At 43.2% G+C, this 22,236-nt stretch overlaps 1 protein-coding gene across 7 annotated transcripts in view; it reads left to right on the top strand.

Annotated features, from left to right (window-relative positions):
- OSBPL5 (oxysterol binding protein like 5) overlaps positions 1 to 22,236 on the top strand; it is a 196,242-nt gene that overhangs the window by 108,138 nt on the left and 65,868 nt on the right. For all 7 annotated transcript variants that reach the window (XR_014791960.1, XM_084855450.1, XM_084855434.1 and 4 more), the window contains 4 exons: positions 4,692 to 4,765; positions 14,049 to 14,129; positions 16,999 to 17,100; positions 18,448 to 18,651. Coding sequence is in view for 6 of the 7 variants with exons in the window: in XM_084855450.1 (XP_084711576.1) it covers positions 4,692 to 4,765; positions 14,049 to 14,129; positions 16,999 to 17,100; positions 18,448 to 18,651 (461 nt within the window). In the remaining variant the exon portion in view is untranslated. The remainder of the gene's footprint in view (positions 1 to 4,691; positions 4,766 to 14,048; positions 14,130 to 16,998; positions 17,101 to 18,447; positions 18,652 to 22,236) is intronic.

The following is a 22,236-nucleotide window of genomic DNA, read 5'->3' on the forward strand; positions in this document are numbered from 1 at the left end:
TTTGAGGACCACCAACACCAGAGGCAAAAGGAGCCACTGGCAGCATGCTGCTTAATCCCTGTTCAAATAACATAGTTTGTCTGCCTCACTGAACTGCTAGCAACAAGCAAGATTCCCCTGTAGATACATTCCTGGAAAAGTGTAAGGATGGTGGATAACTGAGACCCCAGAGGCTGATTTTCTCCAGAACTACAGTTCCCATTGGGTTATGAGCAAATCCCATTCCTGCACCATTCCTGTGTAATCCCAAACTGATTCCACTGATATGGAAACAACAGTAGTACATATTCTTACCTATGCCATCTGTCCAAAGCCTCCCTAAGGAGGTCTGCTTATGTCTGAGCACCATTGAGTTGGGTAAACATAATAGATCGAGAAAGGGATTGAATAGACCAGCCTTCCCTAAACCATTGCCCTTCAAATCTTTTCAACTACAAATCCCATCAGCCCCAGCCAGCATGACCAATGGTCAGGAATCCTGAGAGTCCACATCCAAAACATCTGGAGGGCACCAGGTTAGGGAAGGCTGGAATAGACTGTGAACCCTGTTCTGTTTCTCTCACCCTCCCCACCCCCCTTTTTGTTTAATCAATAATTGGGGGGGGGGAAAGTTACCTGCCCTGACCCACATGGGATTAACTCAGGACTACAGCTGTGTGCAAATGGCCCCTCAAGATTCTCCACCCTATTTGTGGGCAGAAAAAAGAGGGGGATATTTTCACTCACTTTCTCCGGGGAGAGGAGAAATTCTCAACCATTTCTCACAGGTAGGGCTCACCATTGGCAGGGGTTGTTGTAGCACAACTTCTTTCTTTTTTCGTAAGGGTTTTTGTTTTGTTTTTTGTGCTGCCACTGCAAGCATCGAGTGTGTTGGCAGACTGGCCCCCATTTTGCATCCACCACAATGCAGGTCTGAGGGGGCAGTGTTGTCTCTAACTCCAGGGAAGAGGTGGAGCTAGTGCTGTGCCTAAATCTGTCCTCCAATTTCCTGGAAGTTGTCCCCCTCCCCGCCCCTGGTGAAAGAGACTTCCATTGTTTTGCCTCATTCTCATGGTGTTTTATAATTTATTTTTGTGATGTTCTGAGTTTACCTAATCACTTCAAGGTGGCTGAAGGTGTTGTGTATGTGTTTTCTTTCTATTACACATTTCTCAGTTGCTCTGCACCCTCCCAGGTTGCCTGTGCTTCCTGATCTGATGAAGCTCTATGTGAGGAATTACCTCATGATATCTTGCCTTGGGCTTTAATTGAAGTGTGGGAAGCTGAGGAGGCTACAGGCTGCTATAGAGATGATTTCACAATGAAAAACAGGACACTTGTGCATACTCCTCGGCCACCTCCTAAGTAAAGTAAGCACAAGAACCCCAAAACCAACCTGTGAGAATTTCTCTGAACTTTTTCACCATTGAATTTCTTTTTGGAAGCAATTTCTTTTCTATCAAATTGAATGAGAATGGTTGAAAGAAATGTGGGATAAATTTTCGGCACAGCACTATTCAGGACTGCCAGCTTTTCTGTCAGAGGCCTCCATGTCTTTCACAGAACAGTCAAGTGAAGCTTTTCCTTTCACTGCAACTTCATACTGGGAAATGCTTCAGCAGTTGCATTCCTACCTTATAGGCTTTGTGGAGCAGGACCACAACAGTAAGTCGAGCAGATACCTGATGCCAGTGAGGTTACTCGAAGCAAAAGAGGATGGGATTCCTGTATTTTTAATGGTTGTGTGGTTCAGCTTATTTTGAAAGGGTAAGGAAACATTCACTTGCTGAATTCTGTCTTCTGTACAATTGTTCAATGTATGGGACCCTGTCACGTTTTGTACCTGGCTACCCTTTTCCATGAACAGGTGATTATGTATATATTCAGTTTTTTGTTTTTTTACCAAATCTAAAAAAGAAAAAAAAAATGCTTCACAAGTGAGGAGGAGTGATACTGCTAAGGAATGGACATGAGTCATCTTTTCAAATGCACCCAAGTGAGGTCTAGAGTTGTCGCCTTAGTTCATTGTCCTACTGATGTGCCTTTACTAACTGCATCACACCCCAGTTTTTAGTGGGATAATCTTTTTGTGGCATGGAGGGAAATGCTGGGAAAAGCTTCCCCTGCTAAATGCCCACCTGTCAAGTGTTAAAGGCATAGCAGCAGGGCTAGCAATAAAGTTGGCAATCCTATGTTGCCCATTGGTTAGTACCTGTTAAGTAGTAGACTATCTGCTCTACACACCACAGTTAGCTAGCAGGGCTGCCCTCCCTTTTTCCCTGACCAACCTTTTGTTTGTTCACTAGCTACACAATTTGCAGAAATTCAGCAGGTGCTGCTTTGCCTGACACAGAAAAGTTGAGCCCCTTAATGTACATTTATTCCATTTCTTGCAGCAGTTTTGCAGCCTGATCCTGATTTTTCCCCTTTGCTGCAGTTGTTTTGCAGCACGATCCTATGCATGATTACTTAGCAGCAATTCCCCCTGTGATTGTCAGGCTTACTTGCAGATGCATATGCACAGGATTCCAGCCATAGGCACAAGGTCTCCATTCAGGGAGTGAAAGGTAGTAAACCTCCTTATTAGATTCCCTGGTCGTCAGAGGCTGAGTAGCTCTTCTCTTTCTTGCCCCATCCTTTACTTCTTCTGGGCATTATGCCTTACAGAATATAACAACAACAACAATATGATTTGTGAAAGTAGTCCAAATGTTCCTCCCCACTGCTCTAAGGCAATTAATGTTCCATCAGTGATCAGTCAAGATTATTGCTTAGCAGCAAAGAAGCAAAAAATATTGCTTAGCAGGAAGAAGGGGGTCCAGAATCCAGGAAGAAGACATAGGATCTGGTATTAAATAGCAAGCAAGCACTGCTGCTGTTGTTTAAAGGGGATCGGACTACCCACTGGTAACGTGTTATCTCATGGGAGAAGCACCGGGACACATCCCTGAGTCCAAAGAACAATACTCTGAAATTCTAGTATCAAGGGTTTTATCCAGGTGTCCCCTATCAGTGACAGCCCAGTGGTTTGGGGTTACTGATCTCCAGGAGGTCTGTTCTAGTATTTGCCCCTTTAAATGCTGATAGGGCTGGATTTTGGCTCTGAAGACAGCTATTAAAAACTTCTTCTTTTTTCCTTGCTCATTATTTTAAGGTACTCTGGATTTCCCTTTTGAAGTGTGTATATTAGCACTTATGGTATAGGTATGATTTTGTTGTGAAGCCTTGGGGATAACTTATATGCATGATTTTTTAATGTATGTAAGATTTCTAAGCAGCCATGTTCTTTAGCATTATTAAGACCTAGAAACCATTCTCTCTGTATTTGTATGAAACATTCCGTCCTTTATTTTTGAGATGGCAAGAGGTAAGTTTTGAAGCAGCTATAGAAGCATTTAAGTTTGACTCCTTTCAAAGCCAGCATAACTAATGCAGAGCATAAGGAGACCAAATAAGCTTTAGGTGAAATGCGGATCCACAGAGGTTTTAGATGAATGCTGCTAAGTGATGTTTAGGTGGCAATCCAACACATATTAACTTGGTTGAAATCCTACTGAAAACACTAGGGATTACTTCCAAGTAAATGTGTTTTGCATGAGGGTGTTAATAGGGAAAAGAAAAAGCATGGGAAAATATTGCTGATGTGCCAAATGTGGTGGTAGAACTGATTCATAGAACTGGGGGGAAAGATGTCAGCATTTTCTCTTAAGGCGTAAATCAATAATCAGGGGATGGTGTGACTTTTTCTTGTAACTGTCAGAGAAATAAATCTGCATTTTGTAAACCATGAATCGGTCTTGGGATTCTCATTAAAACTACCAGGCAGTCTGGACCATATGTTCTTTTTCAGCTAAATGAATACATAAGGAAAGGAAGATAAATTCATTCAGTAATTATCTACCCATGGAAACACCATTGTACAAATACCGAGCTTTAAGGCATCTGTGAGTGTGACATGGTGAGGATGCCCTTAACCCTAATATTTACTTGCCAGTAGCGCCATTGACTTCAGTCAATGTTTGCTTAGGATTCAAGCCTAAGGCAGAGGTTATAAATCTTTATCGTAGCAGGCCACCCAAGCCATGGAACAAGTCAGTTTAGGCTTTCTTCTTTTAATAAAAGCAACTTGAGAGACAGAACTGATTCTTATTCCAGGCATGAAACAAGACTGATCAATGAGAGATGCAGAGCGTTTTGTGCTTTGAGGAACCCCCTGTGGAGCAAAAATAGTCTTCATCAAATCAAGTGATAACTTATATATCTGAACAGGCCATCACAGACCAAACACTGTGGGTGGAATTTTCATATCTCTCCAGGTTGCCATTTTTCAGTGGAGTCTGTTGACATGTTCAGCTGACATGTGTGAACCAGGCCTTTGCCAAAGTGCTGTGAATGGCAAATATTCCACATTTCAAGTAATATACAGAAATGGCATAATCCTTCACACCTCTTTGCATAGCCTTCATACCTATTTTGAACCTTAGTTTTTGTGATCATTCTTCTATATTGCCTTCTGCAATAGTAGTCTGGATCCTGATTTTCTTAAAATGCTCAGCATATTCCTGTAGTAATCTTAGAACTCCTGTCTGGAGATGTGACACTTTATACCATTGTTTCCTTTAGAAGCAAAGCCCTTTACACGGAGCTTGTTTTAGTGGCTCTGGTTTTTCCACAGAAATCCTCAGTGCTTTACTTATGCTGTTGTATTTCAGGGAAAGACATGGAAGGAAACAGCTTGTCCATGCTGAAGGATGAGATTCCTCAGACACCGAACTCTATTAATAAGGTAATGAGGCTTATAAGGAATGCTCATTTTTACTTGAATCAAGATGAACAGTAGATGGAGAAAATGTAGCGCTGTTGCTTAGGTGTATTTTAATGCAGAATGAGTGCACCTTTATTCACAGTATGAGGAATACCTATAGGATACTAGTGATGAATTTCATGTTTCTGTAAACATGTAGCCAAATTCCTCTTGAATTTTTATTAGCATCTTTTAGACAGAGGTCCACAATGGAATGCGGAGAGCTGAGACGGGGGGAGAACCCGAGGCAGGTTCGGCTACAATCACGAGACTAGTTCAGCCACTAGACATACGTGGTTACCTGGTGCAATAAACTGGCATGTCAGACCAGCTGAGCAGCTCTATAGTGGATTTACAGAAGTGTGTAATCTTTTGAGTGAAAACCAAGAGTCTGTTTCCTGCCTCCCAGCTGAGCAGAGCAGAGGAAGCTGCTCCAGCAGGTCCAGGGACTACAGAAGCAAGCAAGCTCCCAGAGAGCGAGCAACCAGAGTGAGTGCACAGGGGGAGCAAACAGGAGTTGGCCAGGGGAGTTCGGCAGGGGAAGTCAAGCGGGAGGCCCCTAACATCTTTTTATTATTATTTTTCTTGTAACACACACTTTCACACCAGTGGGACTCTGTTTTTAACCTCTACTGAGTAGAGGAGCAGGCACAGGCTAGTCTAGAACAATCAGAAAGCTAGACACAAAAAGGGAAAGAGGCTATGGAAGGTCAAGACTCTGTAGTGGTGGTGACCTGCAAGGTGTGTGCAATGTTTGTTTTCTTGCCTGAGAACAACTTGGCCTACACCTGCAACAAGTGCAAGTTGATCACGCTGTTGGAAGAAAAAGTAAGAGGACTGGAGTGTCGACTGTCGACCCCCTGGGGAATAAGAGAACATGAAGAGTTCTTGGACAGAATGGTGGAACTACAGCAGCAAAGTGAAGACCAGAATCTTGAAGAGCAACAGCAAGCTGAGGCAGAAGTGGGAAACGCTGAGGTAAGGAAAAATGCAGTAGAGGATACTCCTTGGAAAAGGGTGACAGTTAGGAGAAGAAGAACTAGACGCCACTCTCCACCAGTGGAAGCAGTGGAGCTGTGGAACTGATTCCAGGTACTTGAGGATGAGACTGGTGACAGCCTGCAGAGGAAGAATTACAGGGGAACCTGCATGAGAGTGAGCTAGAGGCTGAAGGTCAGTCAAGCAGAAAGCGATGAAACCCAGGCCTACAACAAAGAGAATAGTAGTAGTAGTGGGAGACTCCTTGCTGCGTGGGATTGAGACCCAAGTATGTCGCGAAGATCCGTGGACTCTCCAGGTATGTTGTCTCCCAGGATGACGGATTAGAGACGTGACTGAAAGGTTGCCTGCACTCATAAAGCCCACTGACAGGTATCCCTTTCTTCTCATCCATGTTGGAACAAATGATACCGCCAGGCGGAGCTATGAAAAAATCATGTCAGACTTTGAAGCTTTGGGAAGGAAACTCAAGAACGTTGGGGCCCAGATAGTTTTCTCATCCATCCTTCCAGTAGTTAGAAGAGGGATAGAAAGGGAACGAAAAATACTCCGGGTGAATGACTGGTTACGAAGGTGGTGCCAGCGCAAGAGATTTGGATTCTGGGACCACAGGCTATAATTCCTGGAAGATGGGCTGTTGGCAAGGGATGGGCTGCACCTCACAAAGGTTGGGAAAAATGTGTTTGGCCACAGCATGAAGAACTTCATCAGGAGGGTTTTAAACTGAATCCTACTGGGGAGGGAGATGTAAAGTTGGGGGTAACTATGGACGAAGGCTCATGCACCGCAATGGAGACAACAGCTCTAATAGCATCCAATAATAGTCTTCAGACACATGTAGGAAGAAAGCCAGACTATGAAGCACATGGTCTTCGATGTCTATATACTAATGCCCAGAGTATGGGAAACAAACAGAACGAACTTGAACTCTTAATACAAGAGGGAAATCATGACATGATAGGTGTAACTGAGATTTGATGGGATGACTCTCATGACTGGAATACAGCAATTGAAGGATATAACTTGTTCAAAAAGAACAGGAGGAACAGAAAGGGAGGTGGGGTTGCACTATATGTGAAAAATACATCTCTCTCCACAGAAATACAGGAGGATGAGCTTGGTGGCCCCATCGAGAGCATCTGGATCAAAATAAACAGAGCAAGGAATAAAAGGAACCTGGTGGTCAGAGTCTACTACCGGCCACCCAATCAAGGAGAAGACGAGGATGAAACTTTTGAAAAGCAAATAGCCAATGTTTTAAGGAAGCATGATGTAGTAGTAATGCGGGACTTCAATTTCCCCAATATTTTTTGGGAGACAAATTCTGCAAAACATGGCCCCTCCAGGACATTTCTGACTTGTGTGGTGGATAACTTCCTCCTACAGAAAGTAGAGGAAGGAACTAGAGAATTGGCTCTCCTTGACTTGATCCTAACCAACAGAGATGACTTAGTGGATAAAGTAGCAGTTACGGGAACTCTGGGGGAAAGCAACCATGTTGTACTTGAGTCCTTGGTTCTAAGGGAAGCAAAAGCCAAGTGTAGTCAAATGCATACCCTGAATTTTAGGAAAGCTGATTTTAATAAACTCAGAACAATGATCAGTAAGGTCCCATGGCAAGCGGCTCTAATGAGAAAAGGAGTCCAAGATGGGTGGGAGTTTTTAAAAAAGGAAATTCTCAAGGCACAATTACAAACAATTCCAACAAGAAGAAAAGGTGGAAGACAACAGAAGAAGCCAATGTGGCTTCACAAAAAGCTAAGAGATGACCTGAAAACAAAAAAGGACACATATAGGAAGTGGAAAGAAGGCCAAGCAACAATGGAAGAGTACAGGCAGGAAGCACAGAGTTCTGTGGGTGGGTTCTCCCATACTGGAGGCATTCAAGACGAGGCTGGACAGCCATCTTTCAGGGATGCTCTGACCTGGATTCCTGCATTGAGCAGGGGGTTGGACTCGATGGCCTTGTAGGCCCCTTCCAACCCTACTATTCTATGATTCTATGAAATCTTGACTGGTCATGGTTCTGATGTAACACTGAGGTTCAGAGATGCAAATGCAGGTTCAATCCCTTTCCCTGGCTCCAGGTTCAGGAGGAGGTGCTGAGGTTTGTCACACTCACTAGAAGGGGGAAGAGATGCTCACCACGGGGAGTGTATTTATGGACCACTGCTTTTGGAGCCTATTAAGTTAAGTTCACTTTAATTCGGTTTAGTTCTATCACACTTCTTGCCAAGGGCTTGGTGGGGTTGGGCGGGAGGTGATATCAGCCAAATGTAAAGTGACGTACACAAAATGGAGCTGCTTAGGCTCTCGCAAAGGGCTTGCTCTCTTTCAGTAGAATTTCTGTCTTTTTTCTCTCTTTGGACATGCCATAGTGCAAGTGGTTCTTGGAATGCCCCTTGGCTTCAACAGCCATTTTGCATGCAGTATCGGGTGGGGCGGGGTGGAGGAGGCTGTTCAAGAAAAATGAACCCTGGCCAATAAAAACAAAATACCCAGTGACATTAAAATGACCTGACTGCTGTTTGATCCTTGCTGCTGGAATAGCTCAAACTGATTTTCCAGCATTCTGGATCCCATGGTGGGCCCCCCTGGGTACGGGGGGTTCTCCACTTCACGAAGTCTCCCTTCATATGTAGAGTGATGACAGAGGGTGGGTGGGGATCCGCCCCTCCTCCTCCTCCTCCTCCTCCTCTTGTGTGTACTGTCATCATTTCCCTAAGGCCTGAATAGGGCTTAGGAAAGGAAAGGTTCCTCCTGTGCAAGCACCGGGTCATTACTGACCCCTAGAGGGACGCTGCTTGCGCTGGTGTTTTCCTGGCAGACTGTAGCAGGGTGGTTTGCCATTGCCTTCCCCAGTCGTGACTACCTTTCCCCCAGCAAACTGGGTACTCATTTTACCGACCTCGGAAGGATGGAAGGCTGAGTTGACCTGAGCCAGCTACCTGAGACCCGGCTTCCACTGGGATCGAACTCAGGTCATGGGGAGAGTTTCAGTTGCAATACTGCCGCCTACCACTCTGCGCCACATGAGGCTCTAGGGCTTAAATGTAGCATAAATACAAAGGATGAGCTTAATAAGAAGAAAATGTGGAGGCATTTGCTCTTTTCGGAAGTGTTGCAATACAGATGACTGTTGTTGATGGGTGCTATTCATTTGCTCCACCTCAAGCTTCCTGATTGTCACTGTTGCCATGGAGTGAAGACTTGAATTCCATCATATCCCTCCATTTCTGTAGGATTTTGTTACTATCTCTTGTTGTTTTGTTGTTTAGGGAACTAGGTGATTTTTTTTTCTGTACTTGCAATGTTAAAAGCTAACTTATACTGATAATGGTGGTGTCAGCATTGGGTTCCAAATATATGTGTAATATTTTCAGTAAAAATTGTCTTGCTATTTTAGGGGAAGTTGTTCCCTTTATGAAAAACTTCTGACTGAGGAAAAAAAAAACCCCTCCTCTAATACTGTTGCTTGCATGCTTGAGTGAAGGTTAAAACACATCCTTGCTTTGCATAATGAGAATTATATATATGCTCTACATACATGGGAGAAGTGGATATTTGCCTCAATTTTTTTAAAAGGAATAAACAATTATGTGTACATACAAGCTAATCCCACTGGCTTTAAAAATAAAACAAAAACCACCACTACAAATAAATTGTGCCCATCCAAAAATGAGATTAAGGAATTCGCATAATACACACAATGAAAGAGACAAGAGGAGACTGTAATTTCTTAAAAATAAAAATCCCGTGACAACAGCAAATATTAAAATCCTTACACATACATAAAGAATGCATTGAATTTTAAAATCTCAAAACTGAATAGAAAAAGCAGCAAGGCAAGCCATTCTTCAAAAGACAGTTCTATAGCCATGAAACTGTCATTTGGGAAAATACCTTCTGTGCTCAGTGTCACCAGACATGGATTATTAATACATATTGTATTAATCCTGTTAAGATGGTGGACAGCCGTTTCAACACCAGCCCTGGAGGGTAGCTCATTGGCAAAGCTACTGTTTGCCTCTTGCTCTCTCTCTTCTGTGCCACTACCTGCTCCTAGTTGACCCAAACTAGGGCAATTGTGTGGTGACAAAGTTTATCACCTTACCATTAAAAGTTTTATCTGCTGATTGCTGCAGACCAAACAACTGTTAAAGCTATAGGAAGAAGCTGGGCCACATTGTTTTTTGGGCCAGTTGGCAAGACTTGTCCAGTTCCAGCGCTATCCACTACATCACCCTGGTTCTCTATATATTAAATACCTTTTGGGGGATAAACAATATCCATGATAAAAATAGAAAAGTATAAACATGTGTATTTAGCCTGCATTAACATGATACTATGTCAATGTTGTTGTTTTCATCTCAAGGGGCTGGTTGGCCCAAAGGGAGCTTGTGATTTTTGTTTAATATATTTGAGGAAAGCTTTGTTGTGTGAATAACACAAAAATAATAGTGAAGCACATGACTTGCATGGGACTTTGGGTTGGACTGAAGACAGTTTGTTCAGGAACTGTTTAAAAGCTATAGAGAAAAAGAGGAAGAGGTGTGGAAAACACTGGAACACTCTCATGTGGTCTCTAACTTGACACGATTAAGAGAAAGTGCCCACAGGGCCATCTCGTACATTTTTCTTAGTCCAGGTGCTTTTGAACCCCCTTTTTTAACAAAGGTACTTCCAGATGAGTCTTTTATCATGCAATCACCCTGCATCATTCACAGAATTTTACAAGGGTGTATGTGTCCAAATGACATCACCATCATCTTGTAATCCCCTTGTGTTTTCCCACTACTTCAACTTTTTTTCTTTTCACAGAAATATCTGTTAGGGTGCAATCCAATGCATGTATAGACAGAAAAAAGTCCTATAACTCCCAGCAGTCCTGAATGTTGGGAGTTGTAGGACTTCTTTCTGTCTGAACGTGCATAGGATTGCACTGTTGAGGAGGAAAAGACAGAATAGCTGCACAGTGTAATTTTGATTGCTAGCACTAGGAGCCATTTATCTGGAAGCACCCAAACTAAGCTTCTATCCTACATGAACTGAGACAGAGTTTTGAAATGACAAATGCAGCATGTGCCAGACCTCAGAAGCCAATTGTGGAAAATAATCTTGTACTTAATAGGGGGTTCACATATGGGCTTGAACAGATTGAGAATTAGTAGCAAAATTGCATGTAATTCAAGGGTTGGGTTTCTTTGTTCCTAAAACTGTCAACTAATTACAGTCTTTCTCAGTTAATTATTTTGGCTGTGATCAGTGACTTCAATGCACATGCTTTCAAGTTCTCTTCTATGAACATGAGAACACTCTGTGGCTGCATTCACATTCCTGATTCTCCAAATCATGGTTTGAACAAATGGGCAGATTCATGTGGAAACATGGTTTGCGGGAACATAGAAAGCTGCCTTATTTCAAATCATGCCATTTGCCCATCCAGCCCAGTAGTGTCTATTGTGACTGGCAGGTTACCAATCCAATCCACCACCGCCATGGCTTCTCATGTCATCTGAACCCAGTGAGTGTGGCTTGTTGGGGTGGTTAAACTACCCTACAACAGGCCATGAGTTCTGGGTAGTTTGTTAACAAGCCACCTTGCCAGGTTTGGACAACATGAGAAACCACGCTCAGCGAGGGTAATTATAGAAATCAGCCGGCATTTGATTGGCATACGCAGGGAGGTTAACAAGCCACTGTGGCTTGTTAACCATCTTGTGATCGTGCGAACCGGACCATCCTGTTCCAATTCACGGTGACTTGTGGTAATTAAAAGTGAAGATCTGACAGCACTGGAGATAGGTCTGCAGAACAGCAGACCTTTCACAGTTGCAACACAGTAGCAAAGTTGGCCTGACTGCCATCTCTCTAGCAGTGTTTTTGTCTCTCCCCATTGAAAAACCAACTGTTAATGTCAAGTATGAAGTGGGCACCTGCCCATTTTGGAATGCTTTGAAGCCACAAACACACTTCAGGCTTTCTGCAACCAGCAATCTCGCTTCAGCTTTTCAGTCATCAGTTGGGTTGCCAAGCAAGCTTTAGTCAACAGTCTGACCTCTGCATAGAAATGTGTGCTTTGCATTTTATCTGCTTTTGTCCTTTTGTTTTGCAAACACAGAGTAGTTAACCAAGGGCATTTAGTCACTTGGTCTGGGTCTTTCACACACTTTTGACAGTTTTATAATGCCGTAAGGTAAATCTGAGATGAAGGGAAGAAGTACCTGAGGCAGTATGAAATCTGCGGTAAGTCTGTCCTGCTGCTGCCTTTCCTCCTAGAATAAGTCTGGAGAGCAGGATACAGATGTCAATAAGATCTGTAGTGTAGCATAAATGTGCTTCTTAACCATCCTGAGTTAATGATAGCCATTTATACCAATGAAATGTATCAGCCCCACTGCTTGCTGTATATCCAGCAGTCAAAGACGTTGGGACCAGACACAACTGGCAGAGAGCTCTGATAGAGAGAGAATCCAGGCGGATGTGAATTCAGGAACAAAATGTTCATTGTGTTCACTGAGTACTGTGCTCAGAGTCCAAGCATTCTAGGGACATTTGCTATTGCCAAAGCATGATTTCTCTTTGATATTTTATTCCAGCCCAAATTTGTGTACGCACATATATTTGGACTGGGTTTTTTCTCATCCCAACTGCTTTCATCCAAAAGTTAATAAATTTATTATCTTGCCTTCATCCCCTTTAAACTTAAGGCCTGGTTCAGGCATAATGGGAACCTGTGGTTTCCCACTATGGCAACAAGCCTGTGTACATGCTCCCTCTCTGCCCCTTCTGCAGCTGTGAAGAGGAGAGCAGAACTTGGGGAGAACTGTGGTTTGTTAGAACAAATCAGGATCTGAAACCACAGTTTAATCCTGAAACTCCCCATATCCTATGGGGATAGGCGGCCACCTCCAAACTCAGAGGCGACTGCCTATCCAATGCAGGGCAGGAGAAGCACAGAGGGGATCATTCCCTCTGCACTTCTCCTGCCCTGCATTCGCAGCTAGACAGCCAATTTCGGCTGTCTAGCTGTGGGAAGGCAGAGTGGGGGAGGAGCTGCTGGACGACACATAGGATGTGTCATACCAGCATTTCTGTCTTCCCCGCCCCAGAACGCCCCTCCGAACGCCTCATTTTGACTGCTCTGCGCTCCTCTTCTGAGTGCGGAGCACAGGGCTCTTCCGCACTGCCTGCGAGGCAGCACGGAATGGTGTGATGGTCGGTTCCCAGAAAAGCACATATCCTATGGCCATCTAGCCGCTGACTAGCAGCCATAGGATTTTTCCCTCCAGTGCTCTATTATATTTCACTGTGTTTTTATTTAATTAATGTATTTATTTGATTGATTTATTATAAAGTTTATAAACCATTCCCTATAGAGATGGATCAGAGTGGTGCACAATAAATTAAAACACAAACTACAAAATTTGCAGTAAAAGCAAATAACGTTGTCTCTCACAGTGGTGCAAGTTGCTTGGCTCTTGTGGCACTGGGCAGGGGGCGGGCATCACTGTTCAGTTGTGCTCTGGGTAGTGTTGCTAAACTACAAGCCAGCATTCTGTGTTGCTCTACCATTAAATCCCCTACTTTAAGCTGAAACAAAGTACAGTACAGTCTTGGCGAGGATAAGTCCATCATAGGGTCTGGAGGAAACAGGTCAAGCAGGGGTTTGAAGCAGATTTGGGATGCAAGGCCTTTGGGGGCAAGGATTCCAGTTCCTCTATGGCTGGGGTGGGTGGGCAACTTGTGGCCTTCCAGATGTTTTGGCCTACAACTCCCATCAGCCATAGCCAGCATAGCCAATGGTCAGGTATGATGGGAGTTTTAGGCCAAAACATCTGGAGGGCCACAAGTTGCCCTCTGTGGGATCCAGCTCGGGGCTGCAGCTTCGAGGGGGCATTCCTGGTTCAGGGCTTTCAGGTTTGGGTCTAGTATTCCGAAGGTCCCTAGATACAGGGCTCAGGATCTGGTGCTTCTGTAGGTGGTGCTACTGATTCAGCTGGCCCCTCTTCCTCCAACTCAGTGCCCCAAGTCACTGCAGGTAGTTTAGGATATGACAGGTAGCCATGTTTCTTCTTCCCTACATCTCTTGTCTAACCCATCCTTGCCTCGCTGCAAAAAATCATTCTATGTGAAAAGAAAAATGAGTTCATCTTGGTATTTCTTCAGCATTGTCTTTTCTCTAATTGATGGTTGGTTGCTTTTCCCCCTTGCATTTTATTTTTATCTTAAGTATTTAACATATTCCAATTCCTTTCCATTTCAGACGGAGTACAAATTTTGCAATGGCTCTGATAAAGAGTGTGTATCTCCTACTGGCAAAAACAACAAGAAAGAGACATTGAAGGTAGGTGGAAGAAGATTCATCTTAGGGATGCTTCTGGATGAAAGGCTCCTAGCACTAGCAATTAGAAGGCATTGTGAACTGTTCCATCTTTTCCTACTTAAGGGATTTTCTCCATTAAGGAAAGGATGGAAAAGTGGTAAGAAAACATGATAGGGTCAGAACTAGAAGTTGTCATTGTCTGGACCCCCCCTAAACCTCCGTGAATGAGGCAGGGTGACGGCACCATCAAAGCCTTATCTGGAAGCACCGTAGTTGTCTGGGAAGCTATTCCCCTGAGAGAAGTGAACCTATTTCCCTTCGTCCAAGGACCATGACTCTGCAGTATTTTGGCAGATCCAGATTTTACACTGCTCTTTGTTCCCCCATGGATTGTTTTGCTTTAAATAAATCAAAATACAAGCTTCAACCTGCAAAGGATTAACTCTTTTGCTATATTTCCCCAAAAGAACCTTCCCACTAATAAAATAATTTAATTTTTTTTTGAGATCTCACATTAGTCTCCACATCACAAATATCACACCGGGGGGTGGGGTGCATTATTAACTTTGTAGTTGGCAGCAGTTGTGGGATACATGAAACAAAATGGTAGTATACTCCAGCTGGATTTTTCCAGGCTAACCTTATATGAGAAATTGGGAATTGCTTTCCCATGGAATTCAGCAACAGTGATATGGCCAGCTATTTAATTAAAACTGGTGGAGGTGTAAATGGAAGATTCCATCAGAAAGTCACAAAAGCACAACGTTATCTTTCATTATAACCCAGCCTTCCCTAGCCTGGTACCCTCTGGATGTTTTGGACTACAGCTCCCAGAATTCCCATTTGGCCATGCTGGCCAGGGCCAATAGACTTTGAAGAGCAAAACATCTGGAGGGCACCAGATTGGGGAGGGCTGATATAACCCATAGTCAGAGATCTTGTGTTGGTAAGTGAGTTGGGGGAGGGGGTGTTGGCCCTCCCCAATCAAGTCAGCCCAGGGAAGGCATTATACTGGGATGATGGGGTCTTTATAATTATTTTAACGTATGATCTTTAAAGATCCAGAGGAGACATACTGATACATCTAAGTTGAAATTGCAGTCCTATACTTGCTTACTTGAGTCTATCCTGTTGAACTCGGCGAGACTTGCTTCTAAGTTGACATTCATAGATCTAGTTGTCACAGATGTTTCAGTTGCATTACATTATTAATATTACAAATACAGAGAATAAGTTCCCAGCATTCACAGGGATTGCTGCCACCTGATTTTGCACGCAAGAATTGCAAAGGAACTGCTTTAAAAATGAATTGCAGATTACTCATTAAATTTCCCTCTCTACAGATTAAGAATCCAATTGCAGCAATGGTGTGCAATAAATATTTAGCCGACATACCCCCTGCCACACACACACACACACACACACACACACACGAAAGATCTCTCAAAGTGAGTCACTCCACATTGGCAAGCAAGCTGAGTCAAACAAAGAAAAGCAGTCCTCACTCATCCCACAGGTTTATTAAGCAGTCAAGTCTTGGAAAGAAGAGGGGATGAATGCCTTCCTGATCTCAGGTTGCCATAGGCAGGCAACCCTGCCATGCACACAATGCCATAACATGCTTCTTTATTATTTTTCATGTCAGAAAATGTCCTTGCATACTAAGCAATGTTCCCAAGTCAAATAACCTAGCCTTAAGTTTTGTTTTGATCCCGAAGGGCCCTCAAATTACCAGAATGACTTTAGATTTAAATGTATGTCTCTGAAATGCCCTTAACATTGCCCTAAATCAAATAAGAAGATTGGTGTATGTGAGGTTGCCTTGCAGTCACTACAAAGCCAGGGAAAGCCGATGTACGGTGAAGCTAGGTGCCGACTGGAGCTGCAGCCGGTGGTTTAGCAGGGTACCAAATGACATTAGGGGGTGTGCAGGAAAGAGCTCTTATTGCCAAAGGCCAGTTATATGTGCAACGCTTTCCACAGAGACATTAACCCCACCTGGTAAGGGCAGTTGTGGAAATGCAATGAGCCTAGATCAGCCTTCCCCAACTGGTGGCCTCCAGATGTTTTGGGCTACAACCCCCAGAACTCCTGACCATTGGCCATGCTGGCTGGAGCAGATGGAATTTGAAATCCAAAACATCTGGTGGGCTCCAGGTTGATGAAGGATTGATATACAAACACATTAAGTTTGTTGTGGCTTCATGATCACAGTAAGCTGCTAACCCTACGGATCTGAAAACATGATAAATGCTGCTGTTGACTAATATAAGCATTCATTACTCTTGTTTGATAGGTATTAAAATGGGAAATATTCCCAGGTCTGAATTTCTACTCCATTCTTTTAATTCAAAACATTTGAATTGCATTGCTCAAAATTATTGTTCAGTAATGATTATGTATTTTTTTATCCTGCCTTTCCTCCAAGGAGCTCAGGGCAGCACAAATTGTCCTCCTTGTATTTTAGTCACACAACAACCCTGTTGGGTAGGTTAGGGTGAGAGAATGACGAGCACAAGGTCACCCACTGAGCTTGATGGCCAAGTGGGGATTTGAACCTGGGTCTCCCTGTTCCTAGTTTGGCACTTTTAACCACTATGCTACACTGGCTCTTTGAGAAAAAAAAGATTTGCTCAAAGTAGCAGTGGAATTGCACTGAATAAAAGGCCAAAATCAGTAGTGATGTAACCAAAAAAAGAAAACCCATGGTATTCGAGTTGCACTGGATGCTGCATAAACTTCCATTGAGTTTCCTACAATGCTGGGTGCTGTTTTAAATTAATGGTATGGTTTCTTCTTCCCTTCTTAATTTTCCTCCATCTTTTTGCCACCACAGGAGAAAGAGGAAAAGTGTGCTTATGAATGCTGTTTTATCTTTATGGTATAACAGGTGCAGAAGAAAAATTACAGGCAGGAGAAGAAAAGAGCCACCAAGCAACTCTTCAGTGCTTTGAAAGATCCCAGTGTGGTCATTATGGCAGATTGGCTCAAGGTAATTTAGTGCAAAATAACATTTTAGGAATTCTTGGATGAGAAGATCCAGCAGCTTTTAGGGCTGTACATTCATAATCCGTCATCTGCCTTCTTTCAAAAGATTGTCTGCAGCATAAAAATAGTCCTATTTGGGAAACAAAAGCTGAAGACTGAAGTAATATATTTCGAGGCTGCAGTAATATCCAAGACTTGTATGTGGCAGAGCAGGTGATAAAATTTAGACTAAGAGAAGCAGGGGAGATGGCTAGGAAGACTGATAGCATCCTTCCTGGCTTATCAAAAGGCCTCTTTGTTTCAGAATGCTTTGCAGCATGACTTAATTACCACTTTCCTGATTTAAAAAAAAAGCCCAGTTGTCTGAAAACCACAGAAATGTTAATTGTGACATTTATGGAAATTCATTATTTATGTTGCTAATTTAAAGCAGATGGGTATTTTTAAGGGAAAGCAAAAGAGATGTCTTACACCAGCAGATCAATAGTCCATCTATCCCAGGGGGTCTAAAGGTTACAGGCAGAAGAAATTCTCTGGCCTTGCTACCCAAGCTCCCTTTACTTGGGAGATGCCAGGGATTGAATCTGGTGGCCTTGAGTTTTTAAACACAAATTACATGGACTTTTTGCTGAACCTTTGGGTCTTTTCCTTAATTCTGGCTTCCCTCTGACTTGCAGCCTCATCCAGCACTCGGCATGACCAAACCCTTGCACAGTAATGCAGTCACAGACTCGCTTTCTGATCTCTGATGATCAGATCTATTACCAGCAACCAGCTACTGAAATCTTTCCTGACACTATGGGGTTATCCCATTGAAGCCTCTGTAGGCATAAGACAAACATGGGTTAAGCTCCTTTGAGTTCTTCTAGAACCTTTCTATGAAGTCACTAAAAATAACCAGGCTGCAGTGTGAAAAAAACAGATGGACATATTTTTCTTCAGACCCTGGAGGTATACAAATGAAAGTACTTCAGCATGTATTGCCTTTTGGAGGTGAGAGGCACCCTAGGGGAGTGCTGTTTAACTGTAAGACTGACTCAGGGTCCAGGAGTAACAACGGGATCATAGGGCAAAAGGAAAATGGTGGCCTCTTAATTAGCTCTTTGAAGAGAATCAGTCTCTTCCTTCACAGACAATTCCACTGGGCATTTGACTTCAGCCCCAAGTTACTTCATCTGGAATAGTGCAGTAAGTCACTTGGGAAAAGTGAGCTTGCTTTCACGCTAAAGGTGCTGCAATCTGGCCCTGTCAGTAAAAAATAGGGCTTTTTAAACTGTTTCAATGGATAGGAGCTACTTTATTTTAGCAGAGAGAGGAGAAATGCCTCCTTATTCTTATTCTTATTCTTCAGATTCGTGGAACCCTGAAAAGCTGGACCAAGTTGTGGTGTGTGCTGAAACCTGGAGTGTTGCTGATCTATAAGACACCGAAGGTTGGACAGTGGGTGGGGACCATCTTGCTTCATTCTTGCGAGCTGATTGAGAGGCCTTCCAAAAAAGACGGCTTCTGCTTCAAACTCTTTCATCCTCTGGATCAGTCTATTTGGGCTGTGAAGGTAAGTGCAATGCTGAACTTGACAGCTTGCGTCCAGTGTCCTTGGAGGAGAAAACAACAGGCTTTTTGCAGGCAACAGTGCAGTTTTGCTGCCTGGGTTCTAATTTTGGAAGAATCTGGAATTGAAATTCAAAGTGTGTGTGGGGGGGGGGGGTGGAATCTGCATAAATTCAAGTTTTGAACAGGTTTCTTTTTCTGGAGGCACTTCTCATAATGGTTGTTATGTTAGATAGAACCTTGACTACATTCCCCAAAGATTCTTTCTGGGTCAAGACAGCAACTGTTGAGGCCTTCCTGAGCATAATCTTGCAAGCCCAAATTGGAAGCTGAGCAGGCAATAGTCACATGTAGCTCGTGTGAAGAGGACAGATAGGAAAGGGAAAAGATGGAACACATAGCCAGTGGCGGCTGGTGCCCGTTAGGGCTGGTGGGGCAGAGAGCAAGGCAGATGTCCTCCTCTGGCAACAGAACTTTGAACAAGGGAAGATTATGTACAACAATCAGAAGCTGCATGCCGTGCATTGGAGCAAATGTACCTGGTTGTGGGGTATTTCTCTGCTATAAGTGAATGGGAATAGGTGGGGGATCATTGCCCCATTCACCCCAAATATAGAGCTACCCCTGCACATGGCCATATGATGCTGGGAGGAGGAATGGATGCAAAAGCTCAGGCAGTCAAGGACTGGGACACGCAGCATCTGATATTGGGCTGTTTAGGGTATAAGGAGGTGGGTCCCTCTAATCGAGAAATGTACAAGGTGGGGACATAAGAAGAACTCAGTAGGAATGATGAGTCTTGGGCTGTGGATAGATGTGGTCACTTGTAACATTCCAGCAAACTTGGAAAGGATAAAAGAACCCAGTCTGTATATTCAGCAGGTGAAGGTCAGGTATACAAATGCCAACTTAATTTAACAGTAAAAAGGAAGGTGCATACTGTAAAATGGGAAACCGACAGCAGCTCTGGGTGGTAGAGACTCTCTCTGGGGTATAGTGACTGCAGTTCCCAGTTGTAGCCTCAAAGGATGGTGGTGCCTTTGAAATTTCCCCACCAGCCTTCCTCATGAAGCGAGGGGGAGTCTTCTTCCCTTGGTTTTGAAACCCATGGTACTTGACAGTATCTCTCTGAAGAGGACCATCTCAAAATCTAAGAACCATGGGTATCTAGCAATAAAACATGGGCAGTGGACATTTCTTATGGAACAAAACAGTCCATCTTAAGGATGTAACTTTTATGATCCAGAAAAGGTGCCTGTTTCATTGCAAAGTCTATACTTAACTTTAACACCTTGGATATGTCTTTTAATTTCTCACTGACTCGGTTCTCTGGATGTAAAATGACATTTCCTTCCTCCATCTGTCCTGTCTAATTAGGTTGGAATCCATAGGAAAAATCAATTGCCATTGTATTTATATTTCTCTGGCACAATAGGACCTTTACTGTGATGAGGGCTTCTATGCACATTAAAGATATTATTACTGAAAGTTCCTGCAACTTCTGTTTCACTAACATTGTAAAGAAATGATGCTCTGCCCCAGGACATAATAGCATTTGTTGCTAGCTGTGATTAATGAGAAGGGCTTCATACCACCTCCTGTCAGGTTTGGAGAGATTAGCATCAGACCGTGGTACTCTGAAAGAGCAGTGCTTAACCACACTTGAATCTGGTCCATTGCTAAAAGTAGCAAACCTGCAGATTGGCAGCAAAAATACTGTGAGAAACATTCTCAATCTAAATTAATGCAGTGCTGATCACCGTGTCACAGGAGACTGTATGAATAGGAGCAATTTGTGCTAGTACTGCTGATAACACTTTTCTCACAGGCATTGAAGGATCTGTCAAAATGGAGCAGCCAACCTCCAGTTAAATCTCTTATAGCGAGCTACCCAGAACAGACTCATTATCTCTAGTGTTGCCCAGAAATGAAATTCATCAATAAAGCTCCAGTCTTCAAAAACAAAACAAAAACCCCCCACGTCTGTTTAATACTGTAACAGTATTAAATTATAAAATGTCAAACTGCTCTGTAATGAAAAGATCATGTTTTGGATGGCAAAGCAAAAATTCCATGCAGGGTTAAGAAGCTAATATTTAGGATCGATCAAAAATCACAACTCATATTCAGTCTGGATGTTAAGCAAAAAGAACAACAACAACAAAAGGATGGGGCAGGGAGGCTGCTTTGCATGATGGAAACCCCAAGTGGGCAGTTTCTAAATGCCCAACATAGCTATCTGTGCTTTTTGCCTACAACACAACAATTATGTCATCTTTCTGGTCAAACTAACTGATAAATAGCTTCCATTCAGTTGGGACTTTAAAATACTGTGCACTAGACAAGTATTTCTCCTAATATTAATTTGAAATACCAGGTCCACTGGCAAATATTTATCTAGTGGAAAAATGTTGACTGTAATTAGAAACTCTTCTCCCCCCACACCCCCAAAGGGCTTTACTCTGGTGTTTGTGTTATCTCCCATTGAATTGGCCCCAGAACCAAATTGGCAACCGAAGTGCTGGTTGACTTCTTAAAAGACAGAAATGCTCTGGATACCTTAAGCGTTGCTTTCTTCCAAATAAACCTGCCTGTGCATTTGCTTGGCCCTCAGTGATGTCATAATGTAGCCAGATCTGATTGGCTACATCGCATAATGACACCATCCAATTCACTGTAACATCCATGACTGGCTGGGATTATCTATGTGACTAATCCAAGAAATGCAGGCATTTCCCTAGACACATGAGGGGCTAAACTGTAGTTGTGCATGCAAGCCTGTTCCCAGTATCCCCAAGCATGCAGGCATCTTGGAAGACTTTCTTGTGTCTGCAAAGGGTTTCCACTCTCAGGTCTTGTCTCATCCTGCTGAATTTATCTTTTGTCCCTTGCAGTCCTAGTGGAAATTTTATTTATTTATGCATTGTTTCCCACAGCAAAAAGCAGTTTCGTGTACATACATGCTTCTTCTCTCAGAATTGTAAGCTTAGCTTTTAAATCCCCCCACTCCCCTCAATAGAGGCTGATGTTGCACCATTATGTATACTAGTGCTCAAAGTACGATGAGATGCACGGCTACTTGTTTCCAGTTCTCGCCTAATTTGAAACACAACCAACCGTTTTCCCCCTCCCCATTTTCAGCACTGATAATAGCTGAAAAACCCCAATAAATCAGTGCTTCTTGGAGAGGTGGAATGAGGGGAATGAATGCCTTGGATATAATTGTGAAATAGCCCAGTTTAGTTTTTGTTTAAAGAAATTACCATATAGAATTAACAAGGTGTCTATGTAAGTAGTAGATCAGTATTGGGGCACAAAGTTTTATAAGCATTTGTGGGGATGGGGAGGAAGGCTAGGAAGAGGAATAATGTTTGACCTGTCCAGTCAAATTATGTAAAAGCTGAGGAAGCAGCGACTTGATGGCATATGACAGTCCCCAATCCCTCTGTGACTTATCAGCAACAGAGTGAACAAAAAACTGCCAGTTTGGATATATCTTAGACTGAAGATCAGCCCACATTCTCACTGCCTGAAGTGGTACAGTCCTTTCATGGAACTGCTCCACCTCGGTTTTCACATGGAAAGTGCC

Source organism: Heloderma suspectum, chromosome 1, assembly GCF_057233095.1.
Source record: "Heloderma suspectum isolate Gila_16-S chromosome 1, 16-S_ref, whole genome shotgun sequence".
NCBI lineage: Eukaryota > Metazoa > Chordata > Lepidosauria > Squamata > Helodermatidae > Heloderma > Heloderma suspectum.